Raw genomic sequence first — 18691 nt, 5'->3', positions numbered from 1 at the left:
TTGTGACCGTGTTAATACTTAAGAAGCATACCGCACTATATGAAATGAGGCATATGGAATTCCTTTGATATTGGTGCTCAGATGTCAGCCAGAACATGGATAGAAGCATGTTAAATTTCAAAGAATTACCCTTCAGAATCCACAGTCTTAAACTGACACCTTCATATAACATGCAGACACAGAAACCTATTTGCAACTTCCTGTTACTAAGCTAGAATTATTTCTAGTGATAAACAGACATCTTCCCACCTCTGACTCCACATTAGAAAAGAAAAGGTTACAGAATATTTGTGAAACATCCTCCAGATGTTGGAGAAATTTTTCCAGTGAATTTGATCCCTGCAGGGGCAGCATTGAATGTTAGATGTGCCGCAGGTAAAGGGGAAATAGAGAAGGGTTGTGTTGGGGGTTATTATAGGTCTTCTGTTATGCTGTTGATGCTGTCCTAAATATCTGAATGTATGAAGCTATTTATACCAAGGTATAAATTGGGCCAAAGACTTCATGAAGTAATCTGTACCCTCTCCGTGAGTAAGGATGGACCAAAAAGTTAAAAAGTCAGATTGGAATGGGGTCATAAGTTGCTTTTAAAACTTGAGTGGATTCTTCTTTACTACCAGAAGTAATGCAGTCACCGTTGGTTTCAAAGGTCAAAACATTACTAGGTGGGATGAAATGAAGGAAGATAACTCTTTCCTTTACCTTACTAAGCTCTATCTATCGGTACATTCATTCCAGTTTCATCCTGCCTTTACTGCAAGGAGCTCCGGGCAATGTATAAGGTTCATTCGTCCCTTGTTTTTACCTTACAACAATTTGAACCTGGGTTCCCTCAGCCCAAGTCTGATACTCACTGTACTCTGGTTCTTGCTCCCAGCCTGGATGACTTCCTGTTGGAGCATGTCAGGAGAAAATGCTTCCAACAATCGAATGAGATACATAATGCCCTCAAGGTTTAACTCCTCTCTTTTGTGCATTCATTACACTTAAATAGACTCATGCCCCCATTTTCTTTACACATTAATGAGATGACTGCCAAGGCTTATTGCAGCTGCGAGGAGTGGGGGTTTGGTATCAGGAAAAGGTGTTTTCTTGGTGCTTGTATAATATTTACTCTGCATTTGTAGAGTGTGTTTTTACACAGTGTGTGTGTGAGTTTGTGTGTGTGTGCATGGAAAATGAGATATTGATATATCTCATATTCTCAATCAGCAAACCCATTCCCAGACTGGTGATCATTTTGTTTTGTCTGGTTTGGTGAGTGCATTTACTGTTAGCGAGGGGCATAGCTATTCCATCTTTGTTGAGTCTGTGGGCACTTTTGGAATTTGAGCAAAGGTAGTGGGCAGCACTACAAAATGGCCACCATGGAGTGACAGGGCCAAGCACCTTCCTAAAATGGAGGCAGCTGTTTCTGAATTGAAGCTCCCTGCAAACTAAAAGGTAATGCTTCCAGGATTCTTCATCACTCTAATGTGATGGAGAAAGCTAGTATCATCTCTTTACTTTGGGGGAGAAGGAGGTGAGTGTCCTCAAGTCATAGTTGACTTATGGAAACCCCTGGGGGGTTTTCATGACAAGAGACTAACAGAGGTGGTTTGCTATTGCCTGCCTCTGCAACCCTGGTCTTTGTTGGAGATCTCCCATCCAATTGCTAACCAAGGCTGACCCTGCTTAGCTTTTGAGATCTGATGAGATTAGGCTCACCTGGGCTATCCAGGTCAGGGTGAGAGATGGGAGAGATGTTTTATCAAAGAAGCAAATGGGGTACCAATTAGGAGTGTCAGATCCACCCCCCTTGCACCCAATAGGGGGCAAGGGGACTGTATGGGTCAGGTACCAGGACTTACCAGCTGCTGGGTGCACTTGCCAGTGATGTCATCTCTTTGCCAGTATGCTGGAACTGTTCTGGTATTTAAACAAAAAAACTATGGATTTTCCCAGATACTGGGGCTTCACTTGGCATCATGATGACATCACTTCCAGGCATATGTGAAGTGATGACAGAGTGCCATCAGTGATATTATTACATCACTAGCAAGCATACCAGCCTCCTCCCCATTTCCCCCTCTATTTCACTCCACCAGCCAGTTGAGTGGCAGGGAGAAAAGGTGGCTGGGGGTGAGGGATCACCTGGCCCCACAGGGTGGATGGAAAATCTTGCACCAAGAAACTCATTGACAGACACTGTGGCAACCATGCTGTGGATCACTGGCTTAATTTCCCCAGTCTGTCTGAAGGGTATATAAACCACCTGTCACTGAGGGGAGAAGAGCAGGCAAAGCCTGAGCATTTACCTCTATTCTTCCCCATCTATGCAGCCCTTGTTACCTGCTTGCTAGCTAATATAATTTAAGTATTTACTTCAGTTTCCTGGCACAGTTTACTTAAGCAGGGAAGAAGCCATGCCTCAGTCTGCACATATCTACCTTGCCTATCTGTTAGAGGACACACTTCAAGTATCTCCCTCACTTTCTCAATGTACATGCAATCCCACGGAACAGCATAGCGCAGCAATCCAGACCTCTGATTCTATAGTAGGTACTGCCAGCAGCTGCCCTTGCTGATTTTTTTTTTAAAAATTCCTCATATGCACCATGACATCACTTCCAGTGAAAATTCAGAAGTGACATCGGGTAATTCCAGGAATCACTAGCAACTCTAAGGTAAAACCATAGATTTCCAGTGATTCCTAGAGCTACATGACATTACTTCCAGTTTTCCTTGGAAGTGACATAGCAGCGCACACAGCCTCACAGCCTCCCTCATCCCCCCCTGAAATCCTGCTGGTTGCCAGACGTGGTAGAGCAACCGTGTTTTACAGAATGAATCCTCCCAAAGACAACATGCATTGTAATGCTTCATGGAAAGTGAAAATGTGAAGCACAACAGTGTCAATAGGGACAATTCTGTTTAGCAAGAAGGCTTCTGACTGGACAGTGTCTCTGTCATGGATGTATCTCTGGATGTTGAGACCCAAATTACACATTATATTTTACACATGGTCACCACAGAGACTTGCAGCCATATGATAGCTTAGCTGCAAGTTCTCCTTGGCAACTCAATTAAGAAGCACCATAGGGGCCCAATTCAGAGTGAGACCATGGCTCAAGAGGGGGAGTACCTCCTGCCTTCCCCTTTGTGCTGTTTCCCTAATTTAAAAACATCCTGAGAGGTTCCTTCAGGTTAGGAAAATGGCACAGATGAAGGCTCCTCCTCCCACATGTCACAGTCTCAATGTGAATTGGGCCCATGTAGCATTTCTTAACTGAGTTGCCATTGGGAATTTGTAGTTGCCATAGCTCTCTACTATGTGTTAAACTTAGGGTTACCAGCAGCCCCAGGGACAAAGTGGTGGTGCGGGAGGCTGGGGGGTGGAGTGAAGCAAGGAACCTAATTTCCATGCACTCATGTAGCATGTGTTTGCTTCCATGCTCCCCCTTTCACATCATAAAATAACATGCTCCCATGCTCCCCCTTTCACATCAGAAAATAACCGGTGTGATGGGGAGCTGCTGGGTACGATGCTCAGAAGAAATTGCCTGTTTGGAGGTGATTTCTACTGAATTTGGCTTCAGCACATCCTGCAACTCCCCTGTCGTCAGTGCAACAGAGAACAGGACTGTGTGCACATGTTCCTCCCCCACAGGGGCTTCCCCCCTTGCTAGCCAGATGAGCAGAACCGAGGAGTGGCAGGAGGGAGAGGGGTAGCAGGGGGATGACAAGCCGAGTTAAACATACTGTGTAGTTTGGTCCTGATTCACTCTCTACCTTCAGTATCCAAGCCTACCCAGGAGATGAAAATCAGCAGGCACCAGAATACTGATCAGATTGGAAATTTTCCAAATTTTGGTAAAATTTATCCTCTTTAAAAAAGAGAAAAAGATATAATCCCACCAATCAGTGTTTGGAAGGAATTTAGGAATCTAAATTTAATCCTGCAAAAAGAAATCTTACGGTGTAATGGTTTGATGTAGTGGTTACGAGTGCAGGACTCTAATCTGGAGAACCGGGTTTGATTCCTCACTCCTCCACTTGAAGCCAACTGGGTGACCTTGGGTCAGTCACAGCTCTCTCAGAGCTCTCTCAGCCCCACCCACTTCACAGGGTGTTTTGCTGTGGGAATAATAATGATTAGAGATGGGCACGAACCTAAATATGGACCAAAAAAACCCATGAACCAGCCCGGTTCGGGGTTCGCAAACCAGGGAACGTGGAAGCTCGTTTCCATGAACGTCCACAAACTGGACTACTGGTTCGTTTGGTTCGTATTAAAGGGCAAGTTTAAATAGCCATTTCCCCAGGGGAAATGGCCATTTAAACTTTTCCTGACACTTGCAAGTGGCAGGTCCTTTTAAACTATCAGCTGGCAGGTGGCAGGGGGGAATCCCCCCTTGCTGCCTGCCAGCTGATAGTTTAAAGGGACCTGCCACTTTCAAGAGGAAGGGCTCTTTAAATGGCCCAAGCCCCAGCCCCCACCCCCGAACCCCCACTCCCACCCTCCCAGCCCCAGCCCCTCACCCCCCTCCCAAGCCCCAGCCTCAGCCCCCCCCCCACTTACCTTCCATCTTATGCTGGGGTGGTGGAGGCCTCCTCTGCAACCCTGCAGGCTCACGTGGCTGTGGAGGAAGCGGAAAAGTGCCCTCCCACCCCTCAAATGGTAGCCATGGCTTTTTTCCCATCACACAGGGCAATAATTAAGTTTTTAAAAAATGCATATAGAGCCCAAGCAACTCTCTGCATACACAGTTGAAGTAGAGTCTATGAGCATAAAGGATTTCCTATAAGTGTTGATGACCTTTACAGAGCTGCATTGTACCTTGCTGTCTATGTAAGTGCATGATAAACCAGTCATCTCAGCTGTAAATGTCCTGGTAAATGGTAAGAAGAATTTTACCTCCACCTGATTTCTGATCAAGTGTAGACAAATGGTAAAATCTTCCTACTCAACAACATTACGTGTGCGAGTAATCATTTGCGTTCCATCCACATATTTTTGGACATTGTGCTATTATTGCGCTATAGGAACATTTCACAATGGGATTTTTTTATACAGGCAAACCAACACCGTTGCAAATGATTGCGGTAATGCAGCAAATGTGTACTATCCAATGATGTGTGGAGTTGCAGCCTTGGTAAATCAAAGTGTGTTTGCACAATCTGAAAAAAATGTATGGAACATAGGATTCATTTTCTTAATTCAACATTTTACAGCTTTGCTTTATTGCAGGCAATTACTGTAGTTTTGGAGCCTCCCATATTTCCTGGTTAGAATTGTGTATCTGTAGTATTTAAATTTCAGAACAAGCTTTATGTTTTGTAAAATATAGTGTTATGCTCTTAAGATATATAAAAAAAGAAATTTTGTTCAATGTAGTACAGCAAGAATTTTATTTCTAACCTGCTTTCCCTTTTTATCTTATCAGAATAGCTCCAGGGATGAGTTTGTTTGACAAGACTCCACCACTGTCTAAATGGAAGAAGAGGAAAAATTATTGCCTTTGCCAGAAGGAGCCCGATCTATATTTGCAGTCCAAAGATACTATGAATGCTTTCCAGAATTCTGCTTCACAGTCTTTAGGTTGCCATTATGAGAACATGTATTACACTACTATAATCCCATATGTAGATGTCACATCAGAGTATTCCATTAATGTGGAGGAGACTGATCCTACTTTATCAGCTGAAGGGACATTGTCATCCATGCCTTTTAACCAATGGCATTTCCCTCAGACTGTCCCAAAAAGAGGCAGCCCTGATGGCTTATTAAAAGCAAATGGGAATAAGGGATCCTTGGAAAAAACTGTCAGAGAAAGCTTTGCTGACTTCTCCAGTCACTGGGAGGAGATACCAAGAGAAAAAAGGCAAGAAGATTATTCTGAACATTTATATATTTCCTCATTTCAAAACTTTAGTCAAACTGAATTGGACAGTTTCACATATTTTTTCCCAGAGGATTATTTTGAAGGGAAACAGCATAAAATTCAAGTGATATGGCCTACTTCAAGAGGTTTAACCTTAGTCAAAGCCTTAGCAAACTGTCAGAAGGTTCTGGAAAACTCCCCAGTTGGTTCAGCTTGCAAGGAATTTCTTGGTCACCAAATGGATGTTGCTATAGAAATGTGTGTGTTAGATGTATACATTAAGGATGACCTCACATGGGGAGAAGCAATGATAGCATTTCTGGAAAATGTCTGTGAAAGTAGAATGACAGAAAACGTAACTGAGTGGATTCATTCAACAAGTGATCCACCTGTTATGCATGAAGAAATCGTCAGAGCACTTAGATGTCCCAGTCTCTGTAACGGACATGGACAATGCACTCCCTGGGGATGTCAGTGCTTTGAAGAACACAGTTCTCATGACTGCACAACTGCCGAAAGTGAGTAAAAATTCCTTTTGTTCCTAACCTGCATAACTTCCTATGGCATTCAACTTATAGAGAGAACATTTGCAGAGAATTGTTTCTTCAAACACTTTCGCTAGTTAGACACCTGATGAATTAATAATCAGGTTTTGACCTTGACAAGGCAAACACAATCCCTGGTTGGCAGCTTGATAGGTTTTTTTGCCATAGTTAATTTGTAAAAAATGGATCTGACAACCACAGAACTGATTTTATTTGCATCTTATTTGTCATCAGCATGTTCACACACTCTCACACACATACACAAACTGGCTGGAAAAATAGAGAGTCCCAACATAGTGATATTTAATACCTGAAACCTGAAAGCCAGGACTAAGGGACTGGAATATTTAGTACCAGAAGAGAATATATAAAGATAACATGGTGAAATATTAAGGATCAATGATTATTATTATCACTGTATATAAAATCCATGGTGAGAAAAATGTGTTTGTGGTTGTGTGCCATATGAAATGTGAGAGACTCGTAATGGTTCAGGATCAATACATGTCTGGATGTGAGAGGAAACTGCTGAGTCAGGATGTCTCAATTTTATATGCATATCATGTGAAGATCTTAAGCAGCTGCACCTTTCCCCTCTAAAATCACCAGCTGTCCGGTCATTGTAGGGGGGAAAGGCGGACAATTAATGTGTAAAGAAAGTAGGGAGTACCAAAACTGGACTATGGAATAATATTGGGCGCTCCATTCACAAAACTCCCAGTATTGCTGGGAGATTTAGTAAGCATGCTTCCTTTAATAGTTTGGAACATGTCCAATAGCATTGTTTGGTTACTTCCATACACTACAAGTGTTATGTGCAGGCAAGCACTATTTCAGTTGTCACTTTATCTTTGACTTTGTGAAAACTATTTCCCAGACATGAGAAATCCTGACCTATACATAAGGTTTTATGCCATTCATGACCAAATGGGTCCCATGCAGATGCTGCCTCCAAACTCATAGGAACTGTATCCTATGCATTCAGTTTTACTCTAGCTAAATAAGTCTTCCAGGTAATAGAATATATATCAGTGAGGGGAAAGATACAGTTGTAGACCTTCCCATACAAGATGTACAATTCTGAGAGTAACTGAGTATTCAAGAAATGAAAAATGGGCGAGGGGGGGGAGATTCAGTACAGAACAGAGGAGTGGATTTTGACTAGGTTTGGAAGTCCAAGACAGCGGGGGGTGGGGGGAAGGGGGATCATTGAATTAAATTTCCTGCGTCCACTTTGAAACATCAGTATATGTATATGTATATTTCTCTGTTGCATTAGGAATAGATCTGCCATTTCATATCAATGAAATGAACATTCACAATTTTACTCTCCTTATCAGGGAAATGCCAAGTTGCAGGAGGCAAGGTGGCAAATCGTTTTCCATGGGACCTGTCCAGGTCCTGCTGATCACAACAAAACCACCACCTATCATAAAGTTAAACAACCCACCTCACCTTTCTCAGCATTGTCTTCTACTTTACTTATTTTTTTCTCTTTACCAATAATAGTTTTTACATAGTTAGTTTTATAAAATATCCCCAACAATGTACAACAGAACAAACAAAACAACATTAAACTGAAAAGCAGAGAAACCTTTTGAGTGACTCAGGCTGCAATCCTAAGAATACTTTCTTTGGAGTAAGCCCCTTTGAATAAAATGTGATTTATATCTGAGTATACCTGCTTAGGATTACTCCTCAAGAAACAAACAGCAAACTAGGCATAATAAATACAACATAAAAAGACCGTGAGAAATTTCATGGAAGAAACAGTTCTGCAGATTATTTTTTAAATATCAAATTCTGCCTAGTTTCCCTCCTACCCCCACAGACTTCACCTTTGAACTTCCAGGCTCTACCCCTCCTGAGTCTAGGGTGACCTGAGAACCTCAATTATGAAGTCAATTAGGGCTAGGGACTCTAATTTCCATCTAATATTAACATGCAATATGGTTTAATTAATGTGTATAAAGCAATCCAAATATAAAATGATTTTTAGTCCCCCCCCCCCCAAGTTTTTTTTCCACTAGGAAAAACTGTATTTTAGAAAATAAATTAGAATTATAGGAAAGTTTAGTTCCTTTTTCCTTTTTGAAAATATTTCCCAAGATTTCAGCCTGCTGACATGTCCCCCATACATGACTTTACAATATGACCCACTAACGCCTCAATCTGAAACACATTTACTTGGAAGACTATCCTATTGATTCCAATGCAACTTTCTTCCAAATAGCTATTTGTGATTGCTGCCTTAGATTATATTTCTGCAAACATCATGCCTCAGGTGCTTTCCAGTAATATGAGATGGATTGAGACAGGTGGTTGAGAATCAGACTGCAAAGCAGAGGAAACTGCCAAAGGGAATATCTCTCTTATAAAGCAAAGGGGAAAAAATTCACTAACAGAGAAAGTCGAAGTGATGCACACCACCAGCCATTCCAAAAGGGGAGGCTGACCTAGGAAACCTTTAACATTTGTTTTTTCCATTTTCCCTAATACACCTGAGATTATCTTCTGTTTTCTCATAAAAGGAAGCCTTGTCTTAAAGATCACTCACTCACAATATACTCAGACCTAAGGGTTTATATTAACCACTTACATTCTTTGATAGAAATAAAGAAATAATAAGGACTTGCTCCAGAGAAGAGTTTTGGGCATATTTACCCATTCCATTTGTTTATTGTTCTAAAATTTTTCTCTGCCACCATGCTCTGGAATGCCAATTTAATAGTAGTATTTCTAAAATTACTTCTGGCATAGGCTCAGGGTTGACTCAGCCTTCCATCCCTCCAAGGTCGGTAAAATGAGTACCCAGTTTCCTGGGGGTAGATGACTGAGGGAAGGCAATGGCGAACCACCCCATAAAAAGTCTGCCAAGAAAACATCATGATACGACATTCCCCCGTGGGTCAGTAATGACTCGGTGCTTGCACATGAGACTACCTTTACCTTTACCTTTACCTTTAGGACCATGTAACATTTCCTCCAGCTTTCAGTTCTTTCTCTTCATTTACATTTCTATGTCCCTCTGGCTTACCAATGCGTATGGAAACACTGATGAAGTTCTGCAAAAATGCAAGCAATACTCAATGGTTGCTTCCACACAGGGATGATTCCGTATTTTGCTTTCCACACAGGGTTATTCTCTGTGCTTTCCCCATGTACCCACCATTTTCCTCCTCTTGCTACAGGCAGGGGTTTGCTTTAAAAAAATGGTAGGAGGTATATCACAATGTCGTGATGATGCTATAGTGATATGCCTGCTATTAAGGTTTGGGGGTGGGGCAAGAAGCCTGTCAGTGGCAGGGGGTGAAATGGCAAGCATGAGGGGATATGGAGAGGAAATGGCACCAGGTGGGGTGGGGAGGGACAGAAATCTGCACCATGTCCACACTGCTACCAAACCCTCTATGAGTAAGATGTTTCAGGAAAGACTGTACTGAAGCAAGTTAGCTGAAACTACCTGGTGGGTGAATAATAACCCTATCATGCAAAAACAAAACAAAATTTCAAAAGCTGCAGACTGAAAGGAAATGTGGAGAAAAATATCTGGGTGAAAGCAAGAACTGCTTTTGAAAACTGTTTGGAAACTGATACAGAACATGGCATAAGCAAAACTGGATCTTGGAATTGCCCCAAGGGTTTAAATCTGTTAGTAGACTGATTTTTATTAAATACACATGCCATGTGGTTTTTATATCAAATTTATACAAAATTAATATGTATACAGGTAATAACATAAAGGGTTGATCTAGGGCTACCAGGTCCTCTTACCCTCCCAGCAGAAGGGGGAGGACCTGGCATTTACCTGCATGGCCATCCCATCATGCTCCTCATGCAGGTGCAGGGGTGTGCATGTGCTTTGCAGCAGGCTGATTTGGGCCCCAAACGGGCCCAATTCAGCCCATTTGGGTCCAAATTGGCTCACTGCAAAGCACGGGATTGCTCTCGGGGGGACACAATGACTTCACTTCTGGAAAGTGATGTTTTTATGCTGCCCTGAGAGCACACCCAGGAGGCCCATTCCTGCACCTCCCCCCCCTCTGCTGGCCAGGTAAGTGGTGGCAGGGAGTAGAAGGTGAAAGCAGGGGATCCCCTGACCCCACTGGGGGAATAGGATCCCTAGTTGGATCCTGCCTGCTTTTGTTGCTCAGTCTTATACAGTCCCCCCACCCCTGCTTATTACAGCCCCTGTCCTGGACGGCCTTTGTCGTTGTAGGTCTCATGATCTCCAGCATAAAAGTTTTGGTACTTACAGGGGTTTCTCTCCTCCAATTTCCCACCAGCTGAAAGTTGATTGGAACCAACCCCAAGTGCTGATTTACTGAGACACAAATGATGCTGAAAATTAGTATAATTTATAAGAATAACTTGATTTGAAGAGATGGGGAGAATCACAGACTTGAAATGAAATTGAAATGGGGATTTTTCAACTTTAAAGAGCAGCAATGAGAAATTCGAAATCATCCTTGTTCTAGGAGTTCTCCTGAAAGGGTAAAGGCCATCTTTGGATTTAGTTTTACTTTTGTTTCACAGTGACCCGAGATGAGATGTAAAACCAGCTTTCTGTGTTTGGTAGTCATTCTCATGCAGAAGGGCACCTTTCCAACTCATAATGTACATATTTATAAATGTGTCAACAATTGGAAGCAAATAGGATTCCTCTGTGATAAACGGAAGAGCGTAAGCGAACAATTATGTTGTGCTTAAACTACAGCTTTAAAAGGAAGTATTTTTGATTAATGTTCATTAGCATTCTTTCTTTGTTCTTTTATCTATGTCACTCGTTGAAAAATGTATTTTAGGCAGTAATGCTATAAAACCAGTTTGCAAGCAATGTACCTACACCACAATGCAACTTCTCTCACTTGTTTGTCAAGTGTGCTTAATTACATCATGTGTCAAGTGTTTCTATACTGATCCTCATGAAATAAAGAACAAAGTAAGTCTGCAAAGTATCCATCAAGAGATAAGGTAACAAAATTTGTAGATGAGGAAAGAAACTCTGAAATATAGCCCTGGTACCCTCATTTACTCTGAGAAGAAGTGCAGGGCAAAAGAATAAAGCGTGTGTTGATGCTGAATGTGGATTGCTCTCTGATGCTTTTAAAACTCCAATGCTTTGTAAAAAAATAATATCAAAAGTGAAAGGCTCAGAGATAAAGTAACAAAAGAAGACAGTCTCAGTTCTGATGCATCTTCCCCCTTAAACTATAGAATAAAGCAGTGTATGCATTTCTAGAAACTTGCTCCCACAAAGAACTTATCTGAACTTTCTTCACTCTTCTCCTAAAGTAAAAATGAACATAAAAATTGTCCAGCGAGGTCAGACTGATGGTCTATCTAGCTCAGGACTTTCCTTTTGACAACGACTAACCAGATGGCCGAGGAAGATTCACACACAGAGCAAGTTGGTAACATGTAACGTGTTCAGTTTGCCTTCAGAAAGGTCCCTTCTGTGATTACTGAGGTTGTGCTTCTATGGCATAGAATCATAGGGTTGGACAGAACCTCCAGGGTCATCTAGTCCAAACTCCATCCCCCCCCCCATTGTCACAGCTTTCAGTGACCAGAAATATTGGACACTACATTGTCAGTTTTTTCCATATTTTTAAACACATACTATTCTTTTTTAAAGCAATGTATACTAGTGGCTGTCGAAAGATCCTGTAATGAGCAATCATTCAAAGTTGACAGCAATGGATCATAGTCCAAACCATGGAAAGGCAGCTAGTTTTAACTGGGCATTTTTGGAAGAGTTGTAACAACTTCAAAAAATCTTAGTTGGGTAACAACAGAAAATAGGCAAATGAGAGGCATAGTTTGGAATGTATTAGACAGGAGTGACCCTTGTGCCTGTGTATGGGAGGTGGGGAAGGAGCAGGAGGATGTGGCGGAGCTGCACCTTTTGGCAACTCTTAACTTAGGGTCCTGTGCTGCTATCTGTAGCTCTACTCTATCTTTTGGTCACTGACTGGAAGGGTATCACTGCTGCTCCTCTTCTCAGGCCATAGCTTATGCCCTACTGCTGTTGTATCAGATTTGGAAATCCATCACCACTGAAAATCTTGCCAAAAAGAGAGAGAAAAAGCAAATATTTTGTACAGGGCAAAGGGTGCAAGTGGGGGTAAAAATGGTCCCTGTTTCATAGAAAGTGAGAGATTGCACTTCTAAAGGAGATTTTTTTAAAAATGATAGCAGTCATAAAAGAAAAGAAAAACAAAGAGTTTTAAAAACTAAGACTAGAGATTGCTAAACATTTAAATGGTATAAACTTAAACATATTTGGAAAGTCAAGAGCTAAAAAGTGCTGATCTCAACTCCATACACTCACTTTGATTTCAATATAGTATTGTCCAGGAGGCAAGACTAATAATTATTTTCAAACTAAAATGGCAATTTATAACTGAAAGGCACCTCTGAAGTTTGGCAATATTACAGGAAACCGCACCTTCTTAATGCTGTTTCCTGTGTCTTTTTTTTCAAGAAAAAGCTCTTAACACCTGTATCAGGTACTTAAAATATCATTACCACCTGTAATTAAAACAAGAATTCAATTATCATGGCTAACAAATCAGTCTGGCCTGCAATTTGTGCAGGATGACCATGGTGGCTATTTAAAAAATCATAACCAACAAGCACACACAGAGAGATGCGATGCAGAGCTTGTGTAATACTCTGTAGAGCCATTGCAAACTAAAAGGTAATGAGGAGTAATAAGGACAAATTAGTTTCGCTATGTAATGACAGTTTAAGAGCTTTCTGGAATGAATCTTAGTTCAGATTTGGAGCGTCCAGGAAAATACATGTTTTTTATGGGCAAAAAGAAATCAAAATTATTATAGCACATCACTGCAAGAAAAAAGATGGAAATGCAAAAATACTTTATCAAGGGGCATTAATGTCTCATGTGTATCAGTGGAGGAAAATTTTACTAGCTCAGTATACAAATGTAGACATCAATTTACTATTTCAATTAAAATGTTTTTTTCTATACAGCTGGTCAATCTTTTTTTCCCCTTTTTTAAAATTGTAGCCAAACTGCATCCCTTGAAGCCATTTATAATGGTAGTTATACACATTATACTATGTTTATTTTTAAAAATGATTATATTAACCAGTTTGCTTTCCGTCTGTCGAGTCTTGGACAGTACTCTGTTCCTTAATTGTGTGACTGCAATTTGAGGATATTAATGTAAAACATTAATTACTCTAAACAACTCTGTAGAGTTCCATTAGTACTGTAGAAGTGGGAAAACTTTAGATTTAAGTTTTGGGGTACTATATTAACACAGATGGTAGACGATATATGGGAAAGATTTTTCTTTTCCCACGGTTGGCTGAAGTTTGAAAAACAGTAGTTCTGATTGACAGATGGATAATTAATAAACATTTTTTATATGAACACTGGGGCCCTTTCCGAAACGGACGGCTACATGGTTGTAGTGGCAGAAATCACAGGAATCCATTCTGATTTAAGCATGACAGATCCCTAAAATCATGGACCTAACACTGATGGTTAAATACCACTGCAGCAGTCATGACGTAGACAAGGCTGGCTTTAGGAACTGGCAACTGCCAGTGCCTTGGGTAGGAACCACATGGGACTCCTGGCCTGCCCCCATACAGCACCAGCTGCAGACATCAACTCCAGCCCATTTTCACTGGGTGATAACAATGGCTATAGGGTTGCCTTTCCAATTCTATTGGTCTCTCCCCCTTCTTTTGAAGCACATGGTAGGGTGTTCCTCCTCTTCATTCCCCTGCCTGATAGCAAAGCAAGGACATACACCAAGGCTTGGTGGAGGAAAAATCATTCCTCTAGACAGCTGTTGCTACCTAGAGGGAAGTGAATGAACACCAAGAAGCAATATTGGCCACTGCTTTTAGTTGTCATGGCTACTCACAAGCAAGCAAATTCCAGTAGCACTTAGGGGCATCTATAAATCATTCACTCCCCTTTTTATTTGAATCTAAATATTAATGGCTCCTGGAAGAAGGAGCAGAGCAGATCTCAAGCAGGAGATTTTGTGTGTGCATATGTGCACATACATGCAAATGATGGGGAAGTGTGTTTAGTGGGATTACTGAAGAATATCTTATTTAGGGCCACACAAAACCTGAAACCAGCCCCAATGCTATGTGATACACAGAATGTAGAAACATTATCTGGTAAACTCTTTGGCTTCTCGTTCATAGCCCAGCAAAAGGTTCAAGACTTTGAACTCCAGAGAAACCAATGGGCTTAAACAGGCTTAATGATGCATTGGTGGGTGGGCACTAATATGTAATACCGCCTTTGAATGTATTAATGGTTCAAACATATTTATTGTTCTCCTGGCAACATGAAGAGTTCAATATTGCCTGAGGCAACAGTTCTAGCTGCACTTCATCCAACAAGCACCAACAGGGTTGTCAACTCTAGTTTGGGAAATTCCTAGAGATTTGGGAGGTGAAGCCTGGAGACGACAGGATTTGAAGCGTGGAAGGATCTCTCTGAAGCAGAATGCCATACAGTCCACTCTTCAAAGCAGCTGTTTTCTCCAGGGGAACTGACCTCTATAGTCTGGAGATCAGTTATAATTCTGGGAGATCTCCAGTGATCACTCTTGAGGCTGATAACCCTAAGCACCAAACTGCAGTTGGCCCCAGAAGCACAGCTATGTTTATTACAGATTACAGTGATAAAAAATAGCGTGGTTATTTATGTTTTCAGACCTGGCTGCCCTGATCTTTCTACAACATTATTTTCTCGTCACTATTAAATTTTGAAAGCCAGCATGCAGCATTCAATGCCTAGTGGGGAACTGTTCTTGCAAACAAGGACTTGTAAAGTAAAGCTGTAAATATTCATTAGCCTCCCTTCTGAGGGTGCTCAAAAGACTTTTGTCTTCTGGGACTATCTTGCAAAAACAATCCCATGCTGATACAAACATATTTAATTCCAAAATAAAATATCATGGATTATGCCCTATGGTTAGCTTGGGGCAAATTAATGTGTGTTGAAGTTGGGAAGTGCATAACAGGGCCAACATATCAAGGGGTCATGCAGGTCTGCAGTGGGAGGAGAAGGTAGGACATCCTTCCATCAGCATAAACACTTCAGTGGATCCAAACCATGGCAGATGCACAGCAATGGACTTATCTAATTGAACTTGAAGACAGATGTGACTTTGATATCAGAAATATATATTTTGCATTACGGCAATGAAAACAGATAAGAGGTCCAATCCATATGCAAAAGAACCTCCTCAGGATACAGTGAAGTCTTCCGCCATTAGCATTCCACACCCTGGGAAACTCTTACAGGATGACTCAGCTCAACCCCACCCCTCCTGAGTAGATACAAATGACCTGCCAACATCTTTTCCACACTGTGACACTGAGAGATCTCTGTCTTTTGGTGCTACACCTCTGAAGATGCCAGCCACAGCTGCTGGCGAAACGTCAGGAACTACAATGCCAAGACCACGGCAATACAGCCCGGAAAACCCACAACAACCACAGATAAGAGGTATCTCAAAATGAAACTTGAAATAATCTGATCATGTGAACATTAAAAAAAAGATTCAAAAGAGTTAATGAGACAGAGGAAAAATTCTATCTTCTGGAGCAGATGAAACAAACATGAGCATTGGGGGCAGGGGACACACACATCAATAGTGCCCTAGTACTATTGTTTTAGCTTCCACTACTTTTCATCCAAAATGAAAAATCTGGCTGGGTTGCAGCAAGTCTATTAGTTTAATAGATACAAAAGTCAATAGAAACTAAATTTAGAAAGGATATCAAATCTTTATCATAAGGGACCTAGGAAGTTGCATGGATGGTGATTTATATTGTATTCTGCAAATCAAATAAGGGAGATTAGTCTTTTGGTGATCAGTTTATTTGCTGTAATGCAAACCAGTGAACACAATTCTGTGAAAGAAGCAGTTGGGAAAAATCTGTTGTTTTGAATGCATCTAGGATTAACTAACCCCATGGCTTCAGAAAATGGCTTATTCTGGTTTCAGCCAATAAAGCCATTCCCTTATAGTACTATGTCCAGACCTGAATATTGCAAAATAAATTAAAAACATTGTAAAAGAAACATTTCCCATAATCACTGTAATTCAGTGTAGTCTTCTTTAACCATTAAAACAATGCATAGCATACCATTTCAAAACAACAAACATGTTCATAATAAATGTTTATTTGTAATAAGATCATTCATGTATGAAATTGTTGACTTCAAGCCATTTGTCCTGTATCAGTCTGAACAAATGGACCCTACACGCACACGCACACTGTCACTTAATGCTTATGCAGCATTAAGTGATAGGAAGTAAGTATGTGAAGTTTTAAAAAATGATGATCCAGTAATAAGAACGAAATTGTTCATTTGTTATTTCATATAGGGAGGTCATATTAGGAGACACAGAGGAAGAATTAGAAACTTTTGCAGTGTTATAGTATCTTAGTTAGTGACCTTCGTCTCCAACAGTTAATCTACTTAAATAGAACCCAGTAAGTTACAGGTGTGGCAAATTTTATCTGAATAAAACAGTATAAAACAGCTCAGCTGGAATTTCAGGTCAAGGATTTTAACACGCTACCTGACAGGGCCCGTTTGTGGGCAGTAAGAAACATAAATTGAGTGTAAAGTGCCAGTTAGAGACACTAAATAGGATGAATTTACCAAACAGAAAGTTGTTTGTCAAGACTTAAATGGCTTGCCAAGACTGCACTTCATAATGATGGATTTGCAGGTGTAACATCTGATTTGTGCCCCATGAAAAGTTCCCGTGGCGTTAAGAAATAAAGAACTGCATGATACCACTTTCTTTCACAGATGAATCAAAGGGAGAAGAACATAGTGAATGGGTTAATCCAATAGTTTCAAGCTACTGAAGGACCAGATAAGAATACATAACTTGGAGACAGAGACAAGAACTTTACAGTTGTCGATTGTCAGATGTAAAGAAGGGATGTCTTGAGAAAAAGTCTAGACAGAAGTTTGTTTTTTTAAAAGGAAATATGAGCTCATCTTTTTGTTCTTTATGACAGCGGAAAGGATCTCAGCCCCAATTATGGCACAGGAGTCAACTTATTTGAAAATTCTCCTTGGATTCTAGACAGAAGTTCAGAGTGGCTGCTGAAGTTTGGTCGTTACACAGATTGGCAATTATAGAAGGAGGAGGTGGAGGAAGGGTCCATGCCTTGAAAGGACTTGCGGGGAAGAAAGGATTATGGATTGTACTACCTGAGCTGTCCACACTAATCCTTTGGTCTGCCATCTGAATTAGTGAGGACCAGCACACAGGTCAGTACAGTTGATGTATAGGTTTTAGACACTGAGTCAACACCTCAAGACCCAAGACTCCCCCATACTGTCTTTTTTTCCCAGAAGCACCATAAAAAACAAGAAATAACTGCATAACTGTGAAGGATTGGTGCTCCATCTGTTACTCAAAATGGTCTCTCATGTCTATACCCTGGACCCAAGAGGCATCCCTCTGAACATGTCAAGAGTGAGGATTGGTACCACTAGGGCACATATTGAAATCTTTACAGCCAAGTCTATACCATGGTCCCAGATTTTGGGGGGAGGCGGGGGGGGAAGCTCATGAGTAAAGACAAGTAGACAGGAATTACTGAAATGAATCAAAATGGTTTATTTAAAAAGCAATGAGAAATGAGGTAAATACAGTGCAAGAAGAACTTTAATCAAAACTAAAGGTATATAACAGAGTATCTCTCTACACGAGAAATCTTACATAAGGATGCTCAAGTGAAGGGAGAGGCAATGTTAGCTGGGAAGCGTAGTTTAAAAAGACAAAGACAAAGACTCTGTCAATTTCACCTCTCTACAGGAAGGCAATTTTAAAAGACAGCGCCAGCAGAGATCACTCCTCAGAGAGTTTGTTAATTTTCTCTTTCCCTCTCCGAAGGCTCCGTCAATTTCACCTCCTGTTAGGGGAGGCGAAGATGAAATTAACAAACCCTCTGAGGAGTGATCTCTGCTGGCTCTGTCTTTTTAAACTGCCTTCCTGATAAGAGGCAGAAATTTAGTCTCCTTTCACTTGAGCGTCCCCGTGTAAGATGTCTCATGTAATGAGACTCTAATTCTGAAAGATCGGTATTTGTGGCCTGATGCTGGTAGGAAGTCTGCCAATGACAAGGGGGGCAGGGGTGGTTGATGGATTGACAAATTGATTGTGTCTTCCATGATGTCCTCTCTTCTCTCTCTCTCTCTCTCTCTCTCTCTCTCTCTCTCTGTGTGTGTGTGTGAGAGAGAGA

General features: G+C 41.1%; 1 protein-coding gene across 1 annotated transcript in view; it reads left to right on the top strand.

The window, feature by feature from the left end:
• LOC129323574 (von Willebrand factor D and EGF domain-containing protein-like) overlaps positions 1-18691 on the top strand; it is a 242324-nt gene that overhangs the window by 25773 nt on the left and 197860 nt on the right. Inside the window, exon 5 of the mRNA XM_054970105.1 lies at positions 5427-6382. Coding sequence (XP_054826080.1) covers positions 5427-6382 — 956 coding nt within the window. The remainder of the gene's footprint in view (positions 1-5426; positions 6383-18691) is intronic.

This window comes from Eublepharis macularius, chromosome 2 (genome assembly GCF_028583425.1).
Source record: "Eublepharis macularius isolate TG4126 chromosome 2, MPM_Emac_v1.0, whole genome shotgun sequence".
Lineage (NCBI taxonomy): Eukaryota > Metazoa > Chordata > Lepidosauria > Squamata > Eublepharidae > Eublepharis > Eublepharis macularius.
Note: the sequence above shows the minus strand (reverse complement) of the source record. Positions and strands in the feature narration are given on the sequence as shown.